The sequence below is a fragment of the Ambystoma mexicanum genome, chromosome 2q (genome assembly GCF_040938575.1).
Source record: "Ambystoma mexicanum isolate Mex_15411 chromosome 2q, UKY_AmexF1_1, whole genome shotgun sequence".
Lineage (NCBI taxonomy): Eukaryota > Metazoa > Chordata > Amphibia > Caudata > Ambystomatidae > Ambystoma > Ambystoma mexicanum.
Genome location: NC_090924.1, coordinates 73,834,347 through 73,857,368, shown reverse-complemented (window position 1 = coordinate 73,857,368; position 23,022 = coordinate 73,834,347). Strand labels below are relative to the sequence as shown.

Below are 23,022 nucleotides of genomic sequence, written 5' to 3'. Positions count from 1 at the left end.
GCGTCCTGCATGTACCAATCTCTCCACCCGTGGAGAGGTTGGGGTGCGAGGCGCGTGGGGTGGGGCACACCCACCGGTGTGCCGAGGCCGGGCATCCTTACAGGCACCATGGCAACAGTTTGTAACCTTTTCCAAGCGCGCCCTTGCGCGCGTTCCTCATTCCTGAATTGGAACCATACTGACTGGAGGCAAGTGGCGGCTTAACACAACACAGATAGAAAACCATACTCTATTGGACTTACAGTGATAGATATTTATATCTATGATTCCATTTCTTTCAGAACGTTGAATCTGTCCCTCTCTAGAGACATTTACAATACACTACACGTTTCTTTGATTCAACTCACCAATCCATGGTGTGCAGGTAAGCGTTTTCTTTATGCACATCTATTGATCATTTTTACTTAGCTCAGTTTCACGTCTGATGTATACATATCTGATTCGGTCAAGTGGCACAGCGAGTAGAGCGCTCGCTTTGACGGTGGGGCCAAACTCAGCCTTTCATCCTTCTGAGGTCGATAACTGAGCACCACACACCGTGGGTAATAATAAGCAGCGCTCAGATACCTGAGGGTTCGTAGCGCTATATAAGTGCCAAATTATTATTATTATTATTATTCATTTCTAGAAAGTGGTTACAAGAAAATTCACAGCACCTTTTATTAATTCATGTCATCATTGACATGTAGGTCGCAAGATTGAGGTACTTTTTGACTTTGAGTAAATAGGAATTTGGTCTATAGCAGTGCACGCTGGTACATTATTACATGATTTTGTTGATCTCTTCTTTCTCTTTCCACCATCCAATGTTTTCCACCTCGCTGGGTAATGAAATTGGGGAATGTACATTATGTTTACAGCATTTCCCTTACCTAAATGGATACCGTCTATTGACAGAATTGTGTGGATTTGATATATGATCATTTGATAATTAACTGTAATTACTTATAGGGCCCAGCCCTGATCAAGGAGTGGTTAACTCCCAAATGCATTGGCACAGGGGCCCTTAACATGCAGAGGCTACAGTTGGCCCCCTTTTCTGTTTAAGAATGAAATGACTTATTTGTTTAAGCACATTCAAGATTCTGACTTTACCCTGAGCATCAAGCCAACTAGAGAATACTGGAATCTATGTCCACGTTATTGAACTAGTGCAAAGTTTACAGTAACCCCCATGGGGTACAGTTTGTGAGCGACTGATTAGCGGAGTGTTTTTAGTTCAGTTTTCCTTGTGTGGCAGTTTTTTTGGATCCAGGTGTCTCTGGACTTTTGTTAATCAGCTCATTGTAATCCGAACTATCTGCATAGCAGACACTGGAATTAATTGTATTGTTATTATTTAGTTTATTCAGTGGTGCTCACCTTTCCCTTTTTTTAAATCCCCAATATACCTGCAATAGTAGTAAAAGAGGTCCAGGGATGGCCTATGCATTTCAGTGTGGAGGGTTTGCGGCTAAGAATTAAGAGGTTAAAATACTCCAGAGCCCCTGGACCTAATGGCCTGTCTGCTGCAGGGCTGAAGGGAGATATGGGTGGTTGGGCCAAGCTCTTGAGAATGCTATTTACTGAAGTTTGTGCAACCCGTAAGATTCTGAAGCCTTCCAAGTCGGCAATACTGATCCCTGTGTATAAAGCAGGGGACCAGTTAGCACAAGAAAATGATAGATTGCTATCACTTCTGGATGTTTCCGGTAAGGTGTTTGCATCCTGCGTCCTGGATTTGCTTCAAGATTTGGCTCATAAGCAATGTATATTGCACCCATTTCAAACTGGATTTCGCCAGGGTCCTAAACTACCCATAATATTAGAATGCTTGGAATTTTAATTGGTCTTGCCAATGTGTGGGAAATCCTGTGCTGTATATCACATTTTTTGATTTCAATGCAGGATTTGACACGGTCAATCGCAATCTGCTATGGGTTAAGTTGAAGGGACTGGGATGCCCTCTGTGGCTGCTCCAAAATTTGATGGATCTACACGCACAGACCACGGCGAGAATAAGACTGGGCTCTAATGGGATGCTATCTGGTTAGATCCAAATAAACAAAGGTGTTCGCCGGGGTGCACACTGGCCCCCCTGCTTTTCAACTTGTTTATTGCAGACATGTTAAAGCAGTTAGCTACTAAATCCATGTGTCCCCCAAAAGTAGGAACTACACCTGTAGCCACAATGTTGTACATAGATGATTTAGTCTGTTTGACCACACCTTTCTGGGCATGAAGGGGCAGTTGAATGAACTGGGCAGGTACGCACAGGCTAATGAACTATGAAATAACCTTGGAAAAACTCAGGTTATGCTGGTCTTCACGATAACATTTAATACGTCTGCAATGAAAACGGCAATGGGGGTGATTGGATACATAGATACCTACGGGTATCTGGGGCTCAATATAACCAACCGTTCTAAATGTGAGTTTATCATAGATGCTAAGATCAGCAAGTCTAAGCAGATAACCTTATCGGGGCAATACGCAGGTTACTCGCTCGCTGGGATACTCGTGCTGTACAAACAGTGGTTCAGCCCTGTGATTTTGTATGGATTCGAGGCACTTGCGTGTAGGGATCTTAGCTGGGTCAGCAGAATGGAGGGACCCTATTGGCGTAGCATTATGGGTCTGCCCCAATCCACTCCCATGGAATATTTGCGATTAGAACTAGGACTCATTTCATTAAAAGGTATGGCCCTGAAAAGGAGAGGTGAGTTTTTCATTAAATCTGGCTTAGTCCCAAAATGTCCTTTGCTAGCCCTGACGGAGAGATCCTACAGAAAAAAAAATGGTAGTAAAAAGAGGCCACTTCACAAAAGTGAATAGTGACTTCTTCGAGACCCTACACTGGTGTCCTGATTTTGATCTGGGAAAGGGTTTTGATGTGGTGAAGGGTGCCTTTTCGAGAAGAGTGGACAGATGGCACTGGGGTTTTAATTGCAACCATTTGGCCACACTTCATGGCCATGCGTCCTGGTGGCTACACTGCTCATGTTTTTAGGAAGCCCCTTAATGCGCACAAACCAATTGCCTTTGCGTGCCTCACATGGGCTTAGATTGAAACTTACTAGTGAGTTAAGATATTGCAGAACGTGCCAGCTGCCAGAAAAGAAAGAGACAGTGAAACATATGTTCACTGAGTGCCCTAGATTGGGCTCGTTGTACATTGTAACCCTGGGTAAGTTGGTCCACGATCTCGATTCTATTAAATCACAAGGGTTTGGGAATTATTGCCTGAACACAAACTCAGTACCTACGCACATTGCACTTTACCAGGTTTGGTTACATGTTAAAAAAGATTATACGTAGGGCCGGTATGGTTGGTGGAATGTCGGATTAGCACGTTATAAAGTGTTTTAAGAAGAAAAGGTTCTTTTAATGCTAATTTTTATTAGTTGCTCTGTATCAATGTTTTACATATGTATTTTACTGTTGTTTGTATGTTAAATGTATTGAATTAATTAAGTTATTGATGTATGAATGTAGGCATTTGATTATGTGTAAAGTGTGAATTCAAACTGTATCACATTAAATAAATAAATAAATAAATAAGAAATAAGGTCACTAAAGCATTGCCTGCTCGACATTGCTCCCTGACTTGACTAGAATGGAGAATACGTATTTAACTGTGCCTGCCCATTAGGTTTGTCTCATTCACACGCCATTTGCATGATAATAGGGCCCAAGCATCCTTTAAATGTACCTCAGGGGCATGGGGTTGCCCTCTGGTTGCAGGTGTCGCCCTGATTCATTTTGGCCCTATTAATTGAACACAATGGGTAATCATCTATCCTTTGGCGGCCCAGGCTCTTCACAGATCAGGTCCTATAGTAGATGGGACTGTTGAGGGAATATGGTTTTAGGTGGGTTGGTCCTTTCAAGGTCTTTGTTTAAATTATTTTATTTCCAAAAGGCTATGGGTAGCAGTCTCACTGTTTATTCCTTTCTTTATCATTAATCTTTACCTTCAGAGGTTTTTGAATATTATTATGAATAAAACAGTTTCCCCTGGTTTCCAGCTATTTTTCCATTTCCTAATGAGCTAATGGGCAATATATATTTTACGGTTAAATGAGGGGTTTTCCGTGAGGTTTTTGGAGGAAGCCACTATGGTGCAGTCTGTAAATCAAAAATTTTGGACATCGAATTCCTGGGTTTTAAACCAACCTCTGCCTTTGGTAGGCTTACTATCCCCTTCCTATTTCTTTTATATACTTCAGAATTCCTTCTGTGCTGCTCCAAGATGTATTCATATCTTCAGAGGTTTCTACCAACATTAGTTCTCCAAAGTTCTTAGTAACCTCTTTCAATGTCCCCTGGTTTTACGTGCTGTGTCAGCACTTTTTACCATGATACTGGGTTTCCCGAGGTTTTTGTGTTGGCTCCCCATCTGTTGATGTCCAGAGCGAGGAGGACTCACAGAATTGTCTTTCCTCCGTATCTGTCTAGATTATGACAGCACAGGTTACAGGGGCTTCAGGCTTCTATTCTTCAAAATAAGGATGGGCATTTAAATGGTGTTTGAGAACAGCTACACTCATTAAGCATCTAATGGTGTTCCAACTTCTTAGTCACCCAACTGACTCAGGATTAATGTATACTGCTTTAAACTTGCATAATTGGAAGCCTCCGGTCTTGACATAGAATGGCCAAGCACCCTCACAATCTTGAGTGAGGGTTTAGATTCTATTAAAGGCATGCAGGTGCGTATAATACCTCTCACATTACCACAGAAGTAAGTTAAGTTACAGGAAGGGGGTACAGCGTCTCACCCTTTGGTGTCCCACTCCTGCTCCCTGAAGACCCCTCATCCAGGTGATCCTCCCTCACTGATCCACCCTCAGGAACAGGATTCAATAGTGATGGCAATGTCCTGGCCACCTGGATAACAGATCTCTGGGGACTAGCGGATGAGACACCTTCAGGTTTCTGCCATACCCTTCCTCCATGCGATGTAGCCGCATCTGCTTCACAGGGTAATCGGGAAAGGAAATCTACATTCCCCTGCAGGATGTCATTTGGGGTTCGCCAGAGGGCGCAACTGTGACCTCTGTGGTCAGAGTTGCGACCTCTGCCGACCTCCTGCGGCCTCTGGACAGGTGCATGGGTTTAGCTGATATTATTTTAAGAAACAGTTTGTTGTTTTCAACAGGGGACAGACCCCTGTTGAAAACAGCAAACTACTAGTTAAAAGAAGCACAACATGCAAGCTCGGCGGTGGGTGCCACTGTGTCTGCAGACTCGGTCTGCACTGGACCTTCTCAAGTCCGTGTTGGTTGTTCGTCTGATGTCCGGGCCGGCTTTGGGGGATGTGCCAGTGAATTTCCGATGCTAGAGTGCTTTACTCAAATCCGATAGGTGGGGTATGCACAAATGGGACAATATCAGCAGCATTTCAATTAGCAAGTCTGGGTTGCCCTCTCTCCCCTGCTTTTTGCAGTAGTTGTAGACACTCTGGCAGACTTAATAAGAGATAAGCATAAACACTGAGGCATAAGATTGCATGTATCCCCTGAGACAAAAGTGCCTGAACATTTGGGTGAGTTTGTTTTCAACAGGATTAAAGCAAATCGCAAACTACATGCCTGCATGGGCGGCGGCCGAGCACAGGCGCCAATGTGTCTCCTCGAATCAAGTCTTGCAAGAGCTGCTTAGCGACCATTAGCTTAACTGAGAGCGATGCACGATTGTGCCTTTTTATCAGATCCCATCGCCTGGCGCTGGCTGAGACGAAGAAAATAAATTACTGAGCGCGGCACACCCGTGGGGGGAAATGTATCTTAATTTGATGCCCAAGGTGCCCTCAGGATCCATTTCCAGCTAGCCTGGACTCGTTGTGTCTATGCGCAGAAGCTGGGCACCACCAGATGACACCGACAGCCCCTCGCCCTTCCACCTGCTCAGAGGCGAGGTGCTAGGGCCAACCAAAGGGCGGAATGATGTCTGCGGCCGTGCGGCGGGCTACAACCAGCATGTGGGTGAACATCAGGGCGTTTGTGGGCATGCTACTTTTGTATGTATCTGTACGTGTGTGTCCATTTTACTTGAAACATGACACACACAGTACAAACACTGCTGGTGCAATTAAACTTTCTTCTGTTGGCTGGAACCATTTCATATGTGCAAAGTAGGGTGGGCGCTGCTGCCGTGTTAGCCTGAGTCAATGTAAAAGCATGTGCATTTTGTATTGTGTATGCATCTGGTCAGGTCTGCAGCATCCTGGACCTCCTAACAAGACACCAAGAAACCAACATATTCGTACAATATCTCTCCATTTCCAAAGTTCTGAAATGTGTTTAGTGCTCTGATGTAACTGTCAATTGTACACAGCCCTTTACAAAAACCCCAGCCAAATAATAATAATAAATAAAGAATACACCTCGTTCAACGCAAATATGGGGTTCTCTGTATCAGCGGGTGCTGCACGCAACATTCTTCCACCCTTTCGGTTCAGAGAAGGGCTCACTACCAGCTTTCCTGTCTTTTCTGTGGGAATTGTGAGAGTACCATTCACACTAACTCGAGTAGCTTCCGGCACGAATGGAAAGCGGTGTGACAACTCCACGCAGTGTCAAAATATATCTAGCGCTATTGTAGGGAATAAGTAGCAAAGTATGTTTGAAGAACAATTCATGAGTCAACTGAATTAATACATTTCTTTAATGGGTCTCCTATTTTCGATAATTCATAGGTCCTGAAAGGTGTCCTTGTTTGTTGGTATGTTGTACCATACGCCTCTGTATATCATTTAAAAAATACTTGAAACTGATATTTATGTATAAAATCTGAAAGCTCTCCTTTGAACCCACACATTTAGAAATGCATTACATGATGTACACATGTCAGAAGGAGACTCCTATTGTTGAAGAGAAACACTTAAAAGGAAGCAGTGTATACATAGCTTTAAAGCGCTGTAAATAGCCGTGATGTTGCCTGGAGTTGTCAGGACATATGACCCATCCTGTATTTCTGAATCGCCAAGAGAAGTTTTCAGTTGCTGTGGTGACTTTATATTGACATATCATAGTACAGTAATATCGTAACCATATTGTTCTTAGTGTACTGACGAACAATGCTATGTGATGCCACTTCCTGTTTTGTCAAGGGGTGAAAGGTCGTGTAACATCACTTCATGTGGTGTCATTTGTGGGCGGGGTCAAATGACCCTACCTGTGATATCATCAGAGGTCAAGGGTTGTGTGATTTCACTTCTGCGACCCCTGCCATTTTGGTGAAATGACGTCCCTGTTCCCCTGGTCTTTACCTTTCCTGTGTTCCACCATGAAGCAGTAGGGCTACAGGTCTAAAAACAACTGCATGACACTTGGGTTGGAGTCTTTGCGTTGACTTATCCAAACTATGGAAGAATGGCCTGTGATTAATGTGAACTTTCTTCCAAGAAGGTAGTATCTGAGGTGGATAATGGCCCACTTGATGACCGGGGTCTCTAATTCCAGCACAGAGTAATTTTTTACACAGGGCTAAAGCTTGCAACTTGTAAACAAGATGGGGTGTTCTAATATGTTGCAAACTTGAGATAGGACTGATGCTATCCCTCTAAGGGAGGCATCAGTTTGCTATATAAAATCCTTAGAGAAATCTACTACTTTCAAGATTGGGTTCTGGCACAGAGTTTGCTTTAAGATGTTATAACATATATCACACTCGTCAGTCCAATGAAGTTTCTGGGGTTTGGCATTCTTGAATTTATCTGTTAGTCTAGCTGTTTTGTCTGAAAAGTTTGGGATAAACCTACGGTTATATCCTATTAACCCTGGAAAGGCTCTAAGATCCCTTTTGGTTTTGGATGTATCTAGGACAGCTTTCACTTTCTCATGTTGGGGCTGTATGTTCCCATTCCCTACAAAGAAGCCGAGATATTTCACGGCTGACTGGGCCAGTCTGCATTTGGATGGGTTAGCAGTTAGGCCGGCCTCTCTGAGGACTCTCATAGTAGTATGAAGATGGAAAAGGTGGTCTTCCCAGGTTTTACTATAAATTACGATATAGTCAATATAAGCGCCACAGAAATCGGAATAGGGTCGTATGATTTTATCCATTAGGCGTTGGAAAGTGGCTTGTGCACAGTGTAAGCCGAAAGGGAGGACTTTGAATTGAAACAGTCCTAAGGGCGTTGAAAACACTGTCTTATCCTCATCTGGTCCATATACTGGGACTTGCCAGGATCCTTTTGTTAAGTCTAGGATGGATAGAAAGGTGGCTTCTCCAAGTTTATCAATTAGGTCAGAGATGCATGGCATGGGAGAGGCATCGAATTCGGAAATTGGAGAAATTCGTTCAAAGTTGTATATTTCTTCTGGAACCAAACAGGATAGTACTTTGGCATGGGTGGCTGACGGGTTCTCTTTTCACTCTTTTAAGAGATTTATGTGACATAAATGGACCTTCTATTTTCTGTCCGGTTGGGCTACTTTAGAAGTATAGGTTTCTGTTTGTTCTAATATTTCATAAGACCCATGCCACTTAGAACCTAGCTGTTTTCTGAGGTGGGTAATAGGACCAATATTTCTGTCCTATGGAAAACAATCTTAAGCTTACTTTCGTGTCGTAAATGGATTTTTGTTGGCTCTGGTTTTTTTTCCATATGAGTGTACACTAGATCTCGAACAAGCCTCATATGTTATGATATGATATGATATTTTATTTGTATCGCGCTCGTACACAAGTGTTTTAGAGCGCGACAAGGCAAGGGAGGGGAACAGGGGAGAACAAAACAACGATCTTACTAGGCCCAGTGACATTGATTTCGTGCAAGTGCATTCGAGAAGCAGTTTGCGAGATGGGAATGGGTGCCTCTTCCTGTTCTTCCCAGGTTTCCCGGCTCTCTGCAATAAAGTAGTTCAAAAGGGGAGAATCCTGTAGAGGCCAAAAAGTGCCCACAGGATCATTTGCTCCCAGTCTTTCCTGTCTACCAATTTTAGCAGGATTAATTTCAGGGTTTTATTGAATCTTTCTTCCAAGCCATTGGTTTAGAGATGGTACACAAAAGTACGTAACACGGAGTAGCTCTTTGACTTCTACCATAAGCATGCTCATAAAGTTTGAACCTTGATTGGTTAGTATTTCCTTGGGAAAGCCAACCCCAGATAAAAACAGTAGGAGGTGTTTAAGGATTTGCTCTGTGGTATTATTCTGCATTGGGAACACTTCAGGGTATCTAGTTGCATAATCAACAATCACAAGGACATATTTGTTGCCTACTCTGGATGTTTCTAGAGGTCCAATAATGTTGATCCAGATTCTTTTAAAAGGGACTTCTATGATTGGTAAATGATTCAGAGTGGCAGGTAATGGGATGTGAGTGTGGGTTTTTTGACATATTTCACACGTCTGTATAAAGGTCTTTATATCGGTATGGATACATTGTTATTGTTATTGTTATTTTGCATTTATATAGCGCCTTATATACCATTGGTATGGTCTGAAGGCGCTGGTACATGTGCAGCAAAACTTCCCACTAATATGTGCCTGGGTTTTGGATTGTCCTAATTGGCCCCCATTAAAATGGGAATGCACAATCTGTAGTACAACCTTTCGGTGGGTCTTGGGGATTACTAACTGTATTTTTACTAATCCTTCTGCAGATGTCTCCCTTCTGTACAACAATCCCTTTCTCTGTACCTTCTCCTTGCGGATAGGAAAGCTTGTAGAAAAGTTTCAGCGAGAGCTGGATCATTTCGCTGGGCGAATGCTAGGTTGGGTAGATGGTAGGCTGTTCTCTCTTCTTTTCTTCTATTTTAGAAGGTTTATCAGCTTCCCCAAAGCCTAATGTACCTCGTTCTGTTTCGTCTGGTTCACCTTCTTTAAGCTGAGGCAGTAGCACCCTTTCCAAAATTCCTTGAGCAATTTGATGTACTTCAAGCGGGATTTCACCATGATTCTGTAAGAGAACCTTTACGTCTCCCAGGAAGTCAGGATCGATGACGCCTGCTTAAACAGCTACACTGAACTTCAGCACTAAGGCCAGATTTTGGGGCTAACCTTATGTAACACCCCGGAGGGAGTATCAAAAACAAATCTGTAGGAATCATTCCTCTTTTCCCAGGGGTGGGGGTGACAGCTTCCCTAATGCTACAAATATCGAAACCTATCGATTCTTTCATGGCAACAGAGGGGTTAGAAGCTCAGTGACTACGTTTTTGAAACTGTAGGGTTCCCCAATTAGTTTCAATTGAGTCACATCCCACCATATATAAGGAAAGCATGGTATTGAAGTAAAGACAGACACAAGTGATCACAGTTCAAGGGTGTTTATTAAATTGTATAATGGGTGAGATAAACGCCTAATCTAAACCTAAATCTAAGATGGGAGTAAGCTATGACCATCAAATAATAATAATACTGTCCAAGTGGAGTTTAGTCAAATATAAAGGGCCTACACAAAAAAAAATATTACCAATCCTTACCACTATGCTACAAAATAGTGTGGGATAATGTTCACAAGAAAAGAAAGAAGTGTTTTCACAAAATGATAAGCCAGGATGGTATAGCTGGGGTCTCCCTTCCCCACGTTTCCAGCACGGAACAAGGTGGGATTACCGAACACAGCACACTCCTAGGCCTCTCCAGCATGAGGTTACAGCTCATTTCAACGATATCAGGACCTTCTGGCACCAAGTCTCTTTTATGCAAAGTCTCCTGCCTTAGGGGGCCCAATGGACCATAACAAACAAACAAACAAACAAAAGTAACTTCAGTAATCTTTTTTACGTTGGGCGATTACTCTTCGCCCCTTGGATCCCCCCTCAGCCGGGCTCTGATCCTTCTTTCAACAACAGCCACCCTCATTCTGGTTCACTACGGCCTTCTTTTCAAAATATTACCATCTGTAATATTCGAGAGTCTCAATGTCTTTTTAAACAATCATTCACTGAGGACATCTCTCGATCAGGTTCACTCTTATCGACACAATGTTCACAGGTATATTATGATTCTCCCGCATTCGCAGGCATCTCTCAGCCAAGTTCACATTTGCCAAATACACAGTTCACTTTGCTTTATCACAATGTGGAATTCACTTCCCTTAGCTTTCCTAATGTCAACGTGCCAGAGACTTTTGATTTTACAAGGGGTTTGACTTGTCTCTTGTATGACCACTCTGACACCTCACGCCAGCCTCTTCTAGGGCCTCCTGGTATTTGTAGTTTCAACAAAGGGGACCAGCCAGAGTCCTTCGAATGAGCGCCCACGTGGCGCCTGACCACTCTACAGCTGGTCCTTCACTGTTCTTTCTTAAAAGATCAAACACACACAAGTCCTTTGTTCACAAGTTCTTTGTTCATATAATGTTGGCGTTTACAACCTTGGGCTCAACACAGTCCGGTTTACTCTTAGCTCTCTCTGACTCACCGGCTGTGGTGAACTCATTGGTGTTTCTTGCCTCTGGAGTCAAGGAAGGTACCACGGTAGCAAGCATGTCTCCCCGCCTTGGCTATCAGTGCGGGAGGGCTCAGTGTACCGTTGACATCTGTCAGACCACATGCAAGCTGTAGACCCCGGTCTTATGATTCCTTTCACAGAGGCTTCATGGGTCTGAGTTGAAAAGGGCAGGGGAACTTCCCTCCTTGTCGTCCTCTCAGGTACCGCCACCTTTCTCCTCTGTTTGAACTGCTGTCCTGGAATAGCTGCTTCCGTGTGAGTTTGGTCTTGCTCAAAGTATGCTCTTGTGCCCACCTTTTATCCCTGTGGAGAAGGGAATGGGCCATCAGGTGTGTTTAGTTACTGTCAATTGCCTGACTCTGCCTGACCCTTGTGTTGGGCTCTGGTGTTAGTCCATTGTCTTTCACAGTGTAAGAAAGTGTTCATGTCAGAAAAGGGGGTTTAGAGCTTCTAAACATCCTATGGCATAGGATGGGGAAAAGGTGTTATAAGGAAGTGGGTACCATGTCTCACCCTTCAGTGTCCCACTTCTACTCCCCAAAAACCCCTCATCCAGGTGATCCTACATCACTTGTCCAGCCCCAGGAACTGGATCCAATAGCGATGGCCGTGTCCTGGCCACCTGGATGACAGATCTCTGGGGACTAGCGAGTGAGACACCTTCAGGTTTCACGCACAACATTCTTCATTTGGAGGCATATGCTATTGTTTCGCCCTTTCCTGGGTTTTCTCAAGGCAAAATTACACTATTAGTGTGGGTGTTATACTCGCATGTGTGTGGTTCAATTAGTAACAGACTTGATAAGTACAATATTTTCCTTAATTGTAACATAGATACATTTGCCCAATCATTTTTAAGGGTTCATATATTAGCATACATAAATGTACAGCGTGCTTTAGGCAATTAAGTTTCATAAATGTGCGGACAGTATATCTATTTCTATCACCCCCTTCCTATTTCTATCATCCCCTTGCTTGGGAAACTCCAGGAGAAGTTGGCCTTCCCCCAACTTACCTCACCCCTTCCTATTTATATCACCCCCTTGGTTGGGACACTCCAGGAGAAGTTGGCCTTCCCCCAATTTACCTCACACACCGAACTTGTTGGCTGTCTCCACAACCATCAATCTGGATTCTGAGCATTCAGAAGCATGGAAACTGCTCTTTTGAACATCTGTGAAGAACTGCTTGCATCTCTGGATTCTAACTCTTCAGCTGTGCTCATTCTACTTGATCTCCCCTCTGCCTTTGTCATGGTCAACCTCTCCATCCTCAGAAAACTGTTCCATGATACCCTGGGGATCTCTGAGCGGGCACTCGACTGGCTGACCTCCTTCCTAAATGATCGTCCGTTCCAGGTTATTCTGCGCACCTTCTCCTCGCCTACCTCCTTCTCCATCTGTGGTGCCCCCCCCCGCCAGGGCTCAAACCTCTCCCCCTGGCTCTTTAACACTTTCCTTGCTCTTCTGGCGCACATCATTTATTCCTTCTCCCCTAACTTCCAGTGCTATGCAGATGACACTCAACGTTTCTTCAAACTTCCTGCTGACCCTCTTGCATCTTCCATCATCCCAGAATGCCTATCCGCTATCCAGTTTTGGTGCACTTCAAATGATCTCTGCCTCAATGCTCCCTCTTTCTTCCCCTGACTCTGGCTATCTTCTATGGGCTCTACCCCATCTCCTTCATCCAAAGCCAAAAGTCTTGGAGTCATCTTCAACTCCTCTGTCTCCTTCCTCCTTGTCACGTTCTGCCCGTGGCGTCTCTGGACGCGCTGGTGCCTCCATTGATGTGCCATCAAGGTTAGCCTGTGTGAGCCTGCAGCGGTCTAGTATCTATTCCAAGATGTCCGCCGCCGATATGTGCATGCCCCCTGCGCATCTCTCAAGGTGTTGCAACCGATCATTTTGCCGATAAGCATGCTCAGAGTTCGCTCTCCCTCTTTTTTCCCTGTTGTGAAGCCTTTTGCATTGCCTTGCTTTGCTTGCAGATATCCCTCACTGTCCTAGCCTCCTGACCGTGCAAGATCTGTTTTCCTTCTTGTTCTTTTTTCTCCGAGCCGGCGGCTGTGTCTCCCTTCCATCCTCAGCGCCGGTAAGGTTTCTTTGGGCTTTCTCTCTCGATTTCTCCTCGCATTCCCTGGATTTGCCCTGTGCCCTCTGAATTAGGCTTCCTGTGTTCCTCTTGACACACAAGCCTGCATCTTCTTGGGATGTCCTGGTCTGTCTGGGAGAGTAACATTACTTACTGTTTTCCACCTACCTGGGACTGGATACTCAGACCAAGGAGCCGGATTCTTCTGTGGGGCACGAATTCCTACGGTCTTCTATGATGATCCGCTCCAGGGTGACCACAGCAAGATACCACAGGATTTTCTCAGCCCATGGGCTTTTTCCCTGTTTGGGATTGGCTCCTTGGAGACCCCTGTGCCCTAGGTGTTTCTCACCTGGACAAGGTGGCCTCCGGGGGCGCTCACCATTACCTCCACGGCAGAAAAGGAAAGAAGGAGGAAGAAGAAGGAGTCTTCAAAGAGCTAATCCGAAGAATCAGGTGAGGAGGAGGAAGGGTCACCAGTTTCTGACACTCCCTCACATCCAGGACATTTCCAAGAAGTTAAACTTTCAACTCTTCCTTCTCGAAGGATTTCTCCCTTTTCTTACTTCCGCCCAGAAGCTTGATATTACCAGAACTCTGGTTCTCTCCAGGCTTGACTACTGCAAAAGCCTACTCTTTAATCTACCCTCTTCCTCTTTACTCCCCCTCCAGGTAATCCAGACTGGGGCAGCAGGACTTATCTTTTGCCTCAAACTCAGGGACTGCATCTCTCCTGCCCCAAAAACTCTTCACTCGCTCCTGGTTGCTGCACAGATTAAATTCAAATTCCTCTGCATCATCCACGAGGCCGGGGACCACGCTATATGCAACTTGCTATCAACAAATATTCTCCCTCTAGTCCTCTATGTTCCTCTGGTACCAATTCTGTGTGTGTGAAGTGGTTCACTAAATAGAGGGCCGAAGGCCAATCTCTTGCTTCCGCAGGTGCCCTCTTGTGGAAATGCCTCCCCATTCGTCTTCATCTTGATCCGGACCACCTCAAATTCTGGAATCTCCTCAAGAATTTCAGTTTCACTTCCTCCTTTCATTCTTCCCTCCTCTGCTAACCTCACAGTCGCTACAATTGGTAACCAGGGCCCTTATGTGTCCTTGGTACCCTGACCTCCCACACCCAATAGCTTCAGCTTCTGCCTATACAGTGCATTTGCCCTGGCTGACACTGGCCTCCCCCACTGTAGGCCTGCACATACCCATTTATTGCAGCTCAACACTCCCTAGCACTTACTATACATGGCACTGACATCTGCTGCTCACTCACGAGCACACACTTTCCAGCACTTACCCCCAGTCCCTCCTCCTCTTTTCTCCCTCTGCACTTGCATGTTCTGAATACTCACGAGGCCTAGCAGGTTTGTCTTTATCCTCCAGTGTATATATATATTGTTTAAATTCCATGTTCCCTCGCTGTTGCCATGTGGGCATTTTGAAACACAATGTACTTGTTGTATAAGCACCTAACAAATGCACAATAAATAAATAAATAAATCTATAGTATTCTGGTGGCTGACTGATGAGATGTCAGTATGGTCGTCATCAATTAGTATATACAGGGTTAATAACCCTTCTCTCCTTGTTGTGCTTCTTAGTAGGGTTATGGTTAGTACCACAATTTCTTCAAAAATTAATGTTAGTGTTAATCTTCGTGAGGTCTCCCTCGTGCAGTTCCTTATTTCTTTAAGTGACCCTCTTGGGGATAGGTCTAGTGAAAGTTGCAAATTTCTTTGTCGGTCTGGGTTTCCTGACTAATGGATATCAGTCATTGCTGGGTTCTGTTACCAGGTAGGTCCACCCTATCATCTTTGTTCACTAATACCACAAACCAAGGGTTAGGGGCACCGAATATTACCCACTTCCACCATTTGTCCAAAATAACATATGCCTCTGGAAGCCATTTGTACCTGATGCAACTTGTGGGTTGCGGGCATATCAGAGCATTGCTGAAGGGTGTGCACTGTCTATAAGTAACCCAAAACCTGAGGAGCTAGCACATGCCAAATTGATTAAGTACAGGTGGCTGGTCAGTACTTGTGTGATAAATTATACAATTACCCATCTTAATCATGGTTCATTTGTTGTCAAACCATTACAATGCACTGCTTTATATATATAGGATTTCCTGTTTTAGGGGTTTATTCTTTCTCACTTCTGGGGGTGTTTTTCCGGTGTTTTAAAAATGTTCAGGATCTGTGTTTATCAGTGTTTTCCCGTGTGCCCCTTAAAAAACCCCACAGATAACAGTTTTTTCCAGTGTAATTACAAACATATTCTTTTATTGTTTCATTGTGTGTCTAAGTATGCTAATGTCTCTCAGAGCAAGATGTTATGAACACTTTCCAAAGAATAAAGCTGAACAGGCAACTAACTTGTGCTTTCTGTGTGCTTTCAGAATTAAATGCCCATTTGCATTTCTTTACATGGAAAGGTTACGAGTGGCTTGTCCAAAATGATGGTCCCTCAAATGAACCATCATTTATAAATCGCTCCCAATTTTAAAACTCTCCTTGAAGAAAGAAGGTGCTACGTAGCAATTAGGGAGCCTGCAGCTTCTGATTGGCTGCTGCGTGCCGGTGCTCAAGAGTGGCACAGTAGGTTGGAACGTGATTGTGAGACTGTGGCCTCATGCGAGCCTCGTACATGGAAGACTCACACAGCTTTCCTTTTAAAGCTGTCAGGCATCTGAAACATTTCAGACCTCCTCCAGACAGAAACACATACACAGAGGATATGTTGCCACAAACAGAGACACTGAAAAATCCATGTTAAACCTTTTTTTGTAAATACCAATATTTGCCATAGTCAAGGGCTACTCTGAGGAATTTTAGCCAAGATGTGAATCATCAACCACAAAAATGGCTCAAATTTGTCTACAATTCCTCAAAATAGCTCTGACCAAATATGAATACAAATATTTTTTCTTTACAAAGAAAATGTATTATTGAATGTGCAGTGTTTTTGAATAAGGTCAGGGGACAGGTGGGGAAGCAATCGGAGAAAGCAAACAAGGATACATGGGGGAAGTAGGGCCCTTTTCCTATTGACTGCCAAGCTCCCTCTCCAGCCACTCCTTCACCCCCAAACTTCCTACCATCCCTGCTCACATGAAAGCACCACTGGGATAGAGGAAACAGTGGTTTTTCAGTTTAAACCTAGGAGGCACCTTTTCTTCCAGGGTTTTTTTTCCGGTGTTTATCGAATTTCGCTGAAAACAGGAAAGCATATTTATATATGACAGTTCCCAAAGATACCATGGTGACATTTGGGGGTTAACATTATTTCATGTCAATGGGCACTTGTGGGAAGATAAAGTGGAAAATATTATATTGTTCCAAAGAAAGAGATTTCCCATACATCCTGACAATGAATATTTATTGAAGCATAAAAATATACATACAATCAATTTGAACATACGCCAGAATAATATCACAATGAGTGGCATGGGCTTGACAGACAAGAATGTTCACGCATAAGGAGCCTGACAATGGATGTAAAAGGGATTGGTAATTATAAGTGTGTCCATGGAATCCATCATAATATGTTTGATAGTGCTTACGATAAAATTGTATACAGTGGGCCTCATTATGGGTCCGGCGGTAACCGTGCCACCTCCGGACCTGACATTTTTTTCCGGTGCCTGAGTTCCTGCTGCCATCAGGCTATTCTGAGTCAGATGGCCAGAAAGTCAGGCGCCGGTAATTTTGTTAGTCCCCATTCCCATGGAGTCCAATAGGACTCCTTGGGATTGGGGACAAGGAAGCACCAGCACCGTTAACAACAGTGTTGGTGCTTCTGTGAGAACTTTGCATGCAGGTGCCGTCCCGCCCGGGAGGTCTGACCCTGGCGGGCAGGACGGCACCCGCACGCAGAGTTGTACTGTGCTGGTCCAGAGACAACGGTGCCGGTAGGCTTACGGGTACCATTGTTTCTGGAGCGGCACTATTGTAATGAGACCCAGTGTCTTTTGTATTGACAGTTGTTGAAAGAAGAAAGATTCAGTTGAATGTAGCACATGATTTTTAGCTAGGATTTGTGCTTCTGCAGAGTCCCATGTGTAAGCAGTGTCCTCTACAGAAGAAGGGGGTAGATGTAGGGAAATGGGGTGCAACTAATTTCAACAGAGTGTGCCACCAGCTTCAACTGATGCTAAAATTGCATCATATGCTGTGGTGTATTGCATGGGTTTACTTGCAAGGGGGTGGGGTGGGGGGTGATTGTAACATTAGGAACTGAAAGGGGCAATTTTGAGAGATTTGTGGCCTTAAGGCCTTAACATTATAGCATTCAAATACACTGGCTGAACTTACCATTTCAGATTGTCAGCAAAGAGTATAAAAAGGCATTTGGAGGCCGAGTTTCAGCAAGGCTGCACTATGAAGATTAGAGTTTGTCAAATGTTCAATGTTGAGGCACAGGAAACGAGGATGGATGTTTTATTTTCTTTCGAGCACAGAAAGAAACGGTTAGCTTGTCAAAAATCAGAGAGCTGAGCGGGAAAATTACATGAAATGGGTGAACCGGGCATGAGTTAGAACTTTCTCGAAAGGCTGTGTCATGTGTTGAAACTGTGAGTGATACCAGAAAGAGGTTGGAGTGAAGGAAGTGACATTACTAGGTAGGTGGATAGAAATGTGTATAATCTTTATGTCCTGGGCTGGGTTCTGAAAAAGACATATAATGGACTGTGAGCATGAAGGCAGGGTTTTGCCTGTAGCTGGGGTTTTTTGGCCAGTGGTTAGGGCTTTTGCCTGTGGGTGGGGTTTTTTATGGGCCTGGGATTTGTTGCATGTCGGAGCCTGCTCTGGGCCTCGCATTGCTGATACATATATTTTTTTAAAAGGAACAATCAAAGTCCTGGGCTTGCAATTTTGGAATTTTGGAAGGCTTTCCTCGAGTGTGAGAGCCAGGCTGTCATTTGCAGCTGTGCTGTCCGAGCATAAGGCATTTTCCCAAGCCTGGCTGGGGCCTTGAAAGCTGCAGTTAGCAGAATTGGTATCTGTGTGCCTGGATGTGTGTCAGAATTCCAAGGCAGTATCCCATAGAGGCTTACGCTGAATGGTTTCACAACGGTATCAAGTGAAGCTAAAGTAAGTATCAATAGGGATCAAAGGATTTGGAGTTTCTTGCAAGGGGTGATTTGGCCAGGTCAAACTGACCCAGAAGACAAATCTTTCTTTCTCCATGGCACCGGGAAACCAAGGAAGGAAGATCAAAATTGATTATGGCAATAATGCTGCTGAGCAAGAGAATCCATTGCTCTAACTTCAGACTAACCCAACCTTAGATAAGAGGCAAAGGGTAAATAAGGTTTGAGGCTGTTTCTAAAATGCATTTGCTTTCATAAACAAACTAAGGTGCTTGCCATTATGTGTCCTAATTTATTCCCCAATCTACTAATAGTAAACACGGAGGAAATAGCAAAGGATGTCAATTCATGGTACAGCCATTATCAATGAGTGCTAATTAGGATTTCTTTTAGAACCCTTTTTAGAACCCAAAGTGAACTGTCAGTGAGAAAATGCATGTCCTGCTTTCTTTTCTTTAACAACATGCATTGTTGAGTTTATGTTTTGCTGATTGATTTTGGAATATGCTGCGTTTTCCATTTTGTTTTTCTTATTCATAACCAATGCAAATATAAATGTCATCATTTTGCTGACAGATTTTAAAATATTCATGTGAGAAATGTGGACTTATAAGTCTGCGCAGTAGTCTGTTATTGTATGGCCTATTCAATTTACAACATACAGTGTTCACAATCTGGCGTGTCCCTAGTGCAGAGCTAAGTCTCCTTAGTGTCTCGCCTGGCCTGTGGAATCTAAGTGGTAACAGAAAAGTGGCAGGGACAATATCTTACAATATGTTAGAATATGGGGGGTGCACATTTGTAGCATGAGCTACCTAGAGATGTATTATAAATGATCAAAAGTATCAAATCTCAGGTAAATGTTAAGTAAAAACATGACATTCCTTAGAAAAATGTTATGCACCTGCCACCCAGAATAGGTGAAAGCTGAACAGTGGCACACTGAAAGATGTAAGATGGGTCCTATGGTGCCATTTTCCCACAGCAGAGAAAAAGGAAGGCTGTTAAGTGGGCTGGGGCTGAGCCCCAGCAGTCACTAAACACTTTCTCTGAGCCAGGGCTCTGCCCGGGACCTCTCAGTGCCCCATGCTAGCACCAGCTACGATATTAACTTCTGCTCAGCACTTTGTGCACTTTAAGAACTTGAGCTGAGAGTCTGACTTGTGTTAATCATGATCAAGTTATTTACACTGCTGTGATGCAATATGTGCATGGACGCAGTGTGCTGACATCCAGTGCCTGCTTCACAAATGGTGAAGCTGCCCAAATGCATGTAAATGACACGTGGGTTGCTGTCCTTTCACTGTTAGGGTGTTAGCATACATGAAAGCATCAGAATGACCAGTGTACATTATGTGCTCAGAAGGGTTGCACATTTGAATAATTGTCACAGATCTTTTAAAAAGTATGTGCTTAGTCTTATGTTCCCAAAATGCTCCTGGACTGACCTATCGGGCAATTAGGCAATACCCAAAGGGTTGCCGAAACATGCCATTGTTGGCCAGATGTTTGAGCCAAAGTGGGCCCATTTTAGCATTAGTGCACCATGCAGCTGGTACTTTTTACCAGTGATATTGGCAAAATGTGCTTTAAAATAAGTATTTGCTAAATTTTTCACCAAAACGTCCATTTAGGTAGTATTCATTTATTTATGAAAAATAACAGATTGGTGTGCGATTGTGGGTTATTTTATTATTGCCAATTTGGGCCTCTTTTATATCACATTCAGACCCTGTATTCTTTATATTTATTGAACCATTCGTAATATAGTAAAGTACTGTGAAGAAATACGTATACCTTTGTGGTACAGTTTACCTGAAACATACCTTTCTCGAACCAGGGCAGGTAGAAAGGGCAGGAAACACTGATAGTGGTCCCAAGCATCCCGTCCGGCCAGCAGGCGTACATGTCAAATGTTCGGTTGCAATGCAGGCCTACAAATTATGGAAGAAGGATGGAAGAGGAGGGTAAAGAGGATGAGTGGCAGAAGCAGATTAGAAATAGAGAAAGACAAAGAGAGTGATAAAAGAGTGAGAACAGTTGGAAGGGAAATTAATTGACAGGTGTGATCAAACATCAGATATCATTGAGAAAAGCCACAGTGACATGGAGAGATGGAGTGAGTGACAGATAAGAGACGAAATTGGAAGGCAAGTGAACGGTGAAACAAGAGTAAAGAATAAGAACAAGAAAGATAGACAGTGAAAAGTTGATAGGATAACAGAGGGACAGAAAGACAATGAGAAATGAACAATATGATGAAGATGGATGAGAGTATAAAACAAAAGATCAGTGAATGTGAGAGTGAGAAAAAGAGAGTGGAGGGTGGCAGGGCAATGGTGTTGTGTCAAAGAAAAGGAGGCAATGTTGTAAAGATGTTAAGCCACTCAATAGTGAATAACATTTGGCAAATAATGTAATCCTTCATTTCAGGGTGCAAGATTTTATATATCACTTATTCTCATCAGTACAAGACATCTGACCCTTGAAGATAGTGTAATTGACTTCAACATTTTGCAGCAATAAAATGTAAACATTGTGGCGCAGATCAGTACATTTTGCTGCTTTCACACTCCATCAAAATAGTAACCAGTAGCATTCTCGTAATAAGTTCATTTTCTGGAAACACATGGGTTCCTAAACACGTTTCTCAAATCTTACCGTCTTCAGAGTCAAAATTCACAGATTATGGGTCATTAGTTAGTAACCCACATAACCCACATAACCCAATCAAAATTCACAGATTATGGGCCATTAGTTAGTAACCCACATAACCTATCAATGGCCAGCACATATTTCTCATCAAATGTAACCCATTCCCAATGCCTTTTAGTCTCACTTTCAATCACTGTATGTGATGTGTATATTTCCAAGGACACATGATGTGTTCCCTCCTCTTCCTCTGGAAAGCCCTGCACTACTATTTGGTAAAATTCATTTCAGAAGAAAAAGGCCATATGATATGCATTCATCTATTACAATGAGTGGTCAAAGTGGTGGTCATTAGCATCTATTGTCGCCGATCCTAGCCACCCATCTTCCAAAGCAGTTAGTTTTCCCCACTAACTGAGTCACTCTGCCATTCAGCTGGTTAAATGTGTCTTCAGATCGTGAGATCGACTTCTCAATTCTGGGTAGAGTAGACATTGTTGGGTTACAGTAGGTTAAGGGGAGATTATTCCTTTTTTTCACACACTTTAAGAAATCTCCATCACCTCATTTGCTAGAGGCGTGACATTTGATGAATTAATAAGGCAGCAAATCATCACCCACACAAATAGTGGAGTGACTCAAGAAAGATTGTGGAATAGTGCTGATCCAACCTCGAACAGAGCTATAGCTAGACCCAAGAAAGCAGAACACACTCCATTATGCACCAAAGCTTTGAAGAAGAAATAAAAAGAAGGGACAAGTACACAGGTGGCAGTTATAAGAGGCATGGAACAAGAGTCCGAAACAGACGTTAGAAGAGAATCACACGAGGAATGGCAGAAAATACACAGGAGGAGGAGAACAACAAATTACCTGATGAGTGAAAGAAGGAACCTAAAAGGGAGAAGTGTCTCAAATGTGGGAAATGGGGACATTATGCAGTTGAGGAGACTGACCAGCAATGGACCAAAGATGTTGAAACTGCAATACGCGAGGACCTTTTGCAATAGTGTAGAGGGAGAAGGAAACCAGGTAGTGTGAGGTGTGTAGGCGATCAAGGAGAAGAGATAGATTTAGAAGTAGTGACAGCAGTGAGAGGCAAAGAGGAAGCTCCTAAATGCATGCTTAAGATTTATAGAGTAAACACAGAACGTCTGGTGGATTCTGGATCACCATACACTATTGTCATTAGGGAGAGATGGTTCAACGTGTGAAAGAGGATATAGTGCAACATTGTACAAACCAGACAGTAGAAATCTCCCTAGCGTTTGAAGGATTGACCATAATAATGCAGGGTTACAGGAAAGCTGTAGCAAAATTTAAAGGACGCATGGCGGGAGTAAAGGTTTATGTAGCAAAAAAGGGGTAAATCTGTTAGGTTGTGAAGACCAAGCCAAATTAGACATTAAGCTGAGTACAGGGAGTGTATCAATGGTGACAAACAATGTAAAGGAACCATAGAGAAGAGAGGTTAGAGCAGGAAGTGGAGAAGACTCAAATTCCTGGGGTGTTTAAAGAAAGCATAGACATATTGAAAATGTATGCCCATAAAAGAATTCTCAAGGAAGGAGCAGAACTACTTTCACGTTGTGAGGAAAATCTCAATCTCGTAAAGAAGGAATTAGAAAGGTTGTTGAGAAAGAATGTGATAGAACGAGTCGAGCTTGCTGTGTCGGTTTTTCCCATAATGATGGCACGCAAAGGGAGTGGAAAAATACAGGTGTGTGTGTGTACATTTGCGAGATTTAAATAAATAAATAAACAAACATATATAAAAAAGTATATAT

General features: G+C 43.4%; 1 protein-coding gene across 3 annotated transcripts in view; it reads right to left on the bottom strand.

Moving 5' to 3' along the window:
- LOC138569156 (glucagon receptor-like) overlaps window positions 1-23,022 on the bottom strand; it is a 698,697-nt gene that overhangs the window by 145,830 nt on the left and 529,845 nt on the right. For all 3 annotated transcript variants that reach the window (XM_069646870.1, XM_069646869.1, XM_069646871.1), the window contains one exon: window positions 20,410-20,517. In XM_069646870.1, coding sequence (XP_069502971.1) covers window positions 20,410-20,517 — 108 coding nt within the window. The remainder of the gene's footprint in view (window positions 1-20,409; window positions 20,518-23,022) is intronic.